General features: G+C 33.9%; 1 protein-coding gene across 1 annotated transcript; it reads left to right on the top strand.

Annotated features, from left to right (window-relative positions):
• The first annotated feature begins 347 nt into the window (after positions 1-347).
• Positions 348-1,112, top strand: LOC132310315 (dirigent protein 1-like). The gene has a single exon (XM_059808499.1). It carries the CDS (start codon positions 402-404, stop codon positions 939-941), a length of 540 nt encoding a protein of 179 aa, XP_059664482.1. The 5' UTR covers positions 348-401; the 3' UTR covers positions 942-1,112.
• The last annotated feature ends 2,492 nt before the right edge of the window (positions 1,113-3,604 follow it).

The following is a 3,604-nucleotide window of genomic DNA, read 5'->3' on the forward strand; positions in this document are numbered from 1 at the left end:
ACTATAAATGGACCCTAATTTTTTTTTCTGTGAGAAATTATATGTGTTTGTGTTGTGCATCAAAACAGTACTGTTTCACTCCACAACATGGCTTTCAATATTGGTAACAAAGGGCCCTAACATACTAGTACGGTCCTTATTGAATTTTGTATCCATGCATCAAAACGGCACCATTGTGGAACACAAAACCGACAAGGTCCTGCCTATCCTCATCACATCCATACAAAGTATGGAGCCCTATCCATTAAGTGTGAAAGTGATCCAGTTGGAGATCATTGACGTAGAATTATGTTGCTCAGTCAACTCTCTCTTTCTCTCCCTTCACTTTATAAATCCAAGCCACCGCTGCAGCTTAATTCATAGTTGTTGAGTTGGTCACTCACTCACTATTTCAATTTCCAATGGCACCAAAGTCCATAACAAGAGCCACTAAATTGTGCTTGTTATTGCTTGTGACAATGTTCATATATTCATCAGCCGAAGTTGGTCAGCTTAAAGAAACCAACATGACACTCTACCTCCAAGACCGGTCAGCCGGCCCAAACGCCACCGTCGTCCCTGTCACCGGCATCCCGGGCCGGCTCTGGACTTTCAGCAGCTTCGGAACCATGTTTTGCTCAGACGACCCAATAACAGTGGGCTTCGATAAGACCTCGGCCCAAATTGGACGGGTCCAAGGTATATTTGTGACCTCGGCATTGGACGGGTCCAGTACACACGTCTCGGTATCAATTGTGTTCACCAATGCAACCTATAATGGCAGCACAATACAGATACAAGGTGCTAGTCGCCAATTCGAGAGTGTGCGGGAGGTGGCGGTGGTGGGCGGCACCGGAATATTCCGGTATGCGAGGGGCTACGCCACCTTCGAGACGATTTACTTGGACACACTGATTTCGTACGCGGTTATTAGGTGTAACGTGACTGTGCTATATTATTAGAGAGTATAGTCATTCGAGTGGACGTGCAATTAGTCCAGTCCATGAAAATTATTATGTTGGGATTCCATAGTTGACTGGTCAACTATTTATGGCGTTTGCTTATCCTGATCACAGACTCTACAACATCTGATTATTGTGCAATAAAATATGACATGCTATTTTTTTTCTTTATTATATATATATAGAATGTCCAAATATTTGGCGATGTTAAAATTTTTTTTTATACTTTTCAAATTTGATTTTATCAAATGGCTTTCGGTTTTTAAATTTTTTTTTTTTTAAATAGTCCTTTTTTGCTCAATTTGAATTTTTTTTAAACTTTTCAAATTGAGCAAAAAAGGACTTATTTTAAAAATAAAAAAAATTAAAAACCGAAAGCCATGAGATAAAATCAAATGGTAACTTCTCGTGTTGAAGTAGGGGAATACAGTACAGATAGCGCCAATACTGAAATATGTAAAATGTCATTAAAACAAAATAAAAATAAGAAACATTAATTTATAAATATTGATTATTTTGGGATTTTTTTTTAATTTTAAATGACAATTTGCATATATTTTAAAATATTAAGAACTTACATGCACATAGTTAAATTGGAAAGGGTATTTTTACACTTTTGTGTGTGTGTGTGTGTTTTTTTTTTTTTTTGTGTGATCCACAAATCTCATTTCTCTTAAACCTAAACTAATTGATATATTCGATGAGCCCACTGGATCTACGTGAACTCGGCATTGGATATATGGCTGCGATTTGCATCTATTGAAATATTGTTCCATCTCTCAAATAGTAGTAGTGTAATCTGAAATAATAATAATAATAATAAAGATTAAAATAGTTTTTTTTTTTTTTTTTCAAATGATAATGCAAAACGTAAAAAAGTAAAGTGTAAATATGATTTTCCTCATTATTCTTGGTTTTCTTCAATTGGAAAGGCTGCACAAGTTAGATGGTATATTTTGATTTCCCTACACGCTAGATAGACTCATAAATTAATTTTCATGTAATATAATGGTATCTTCTCTCATTTTAAAGAGAAATGTATTCAAGTCTTTCTTAAATAAAATAAAATAAAATAAAATAAAATCAACTTGTAAATATATTTTCTTAAAATGCACTTATAATTCTCTCTACTTTCTCCACCCAACTACTTCTGGAGTGATGTGTGGAAAGGAGAGAGAGAGAGAGTGTGTAGAGGGATGTAGGCTTTGTAGTGATGTGGCAGTGTACTACAGGTGGATGGTATTTTTCCCGTGGTTTAAAGTTGGAATTTTTGTAAGAGAGATAAAGATAAAAGAAGCCTTTGAATTAACTAATAGATAGGGATTAAGAATTAGTATTTATCTTTTAGTTGATTTTAGTTAAATATTAGTAGTTATCTCTATGATGAGTTTATTTTGAATTTATACTTAGGGTTGATAGAGTTATAATGTAAGTAAAATACTTACGTATAGAAGTTTATTTTATGTACTATATAAATTGTAGAGGAATACTAAGAAAGAGGTACAGCACCTTCAGAATCTTTTATTATTGTTATTGTTTTCTCAAAATCTTTTATTATTGTTATTGTTTTCTCAAGCTCTTTCCTCATATAACATCCTTGTTATCTCTATCTCTCTCCCTTTCTATTTCAGTCTTGTTCTATATCTCTCCCTATCACTTTCTATATTTATATTTTCGCCTTTTTCTATTATCATATTGTTACTAAATTTATTCACTGTTAAAGTCTTTTTCGGCAAAACTAAACTCAAAAGAGGAGTTTTATTATTCTTTCTTCTTGCATGCCTGATAGTCAATACTCTCAAAGAGATTATAGTTGACGATTTACACTCGAATCACCTTGTTGATTCTGAGATTTACACTCGAATCACCTTGTTGATTCTGACACGTCCGTGCGCGTTAAATTTAAAATCGCTTTATCCAACCAATTTTAATGTCAACGGCCTCACAAGAAGCGTATTTGCTGTTAAACAAAAAGAGTTGTTGATTGAATGAGTTGGGTGCATTATCTGCTTGTAGCATCCCTTATTTATTCATAATCGTGATAGTTCTTTGTCTGTTGACGTAATCTTGGGAGGTTAAGTGAATCACCACAAAATATTGTTATCATGTGTATTAATGTACAACTGTATCTCCATATATAATTATGATTCACGATAATGATATGTTTTCACTCTGATGTGCTTCGATGAATTGGGAATTTAATTCCCAAATAAATAGTATCAAAACTAATCCAAAGAATTAATATCTCTTACAACAAATGCTACAGCTAGAAGCTGGCAGACCAAACACGGTGAGTACAAGACCAAACCTTCGCATTTTGTGGTTCAAATTCGCTAAAAGCCTAAAAAAAATAATGGCAGACCAAACAAGGTTGGTACAAGACCATACCTTTGCATATTGGGGTTCAAATTCTTTTAATCAACAGTAAGTTCCCTATTGTACTTGTTTTGGTTAATTTTGCAAAGTAATTAATTCCAAAAAACACTCTCTTTTTGGCTTTATTTGGGTAGAATGATTTTCGGTCTTGTGGACAATCATGTGGTGCTAAATGAATGCAAAAAGTTTGGATCTAGAGGGATCGAGTCTATAAACATTGGCATATTTGACATTTCAAGTGGTGTAAAATAGGAATAGTTATTCAAAGGGTTCAGTGTTTAATGTAT

Source organism: Cornus florida, unplaced genomic scaffold, assembly GCF_030987335.1.
Source record: "Cornus florida cultivar Cherokee Brave unplaced genomic scaffold, ASM3098733v1 CherokeeBrave_3.0.0_Hap2_Chr05, whole genome shotgun sequence".
NCBI classification, from domain to species: domain Eukaryota; kingdom Viridiplantae; phylum Streptophyta; class Magnoliopsida; order Cornales; family Cornaceae; genus Cornus; species Cornus florida.

What these genes read in the sequence shown, in the direction of transcription:
- LOC132310315 (XM_059808499.1), top strand. Translation starts at nt 402, where the DNA reads ATGGCACCAAAGTCCATAACAAGAGCCACTAAATTGTGCTTGTTATTG.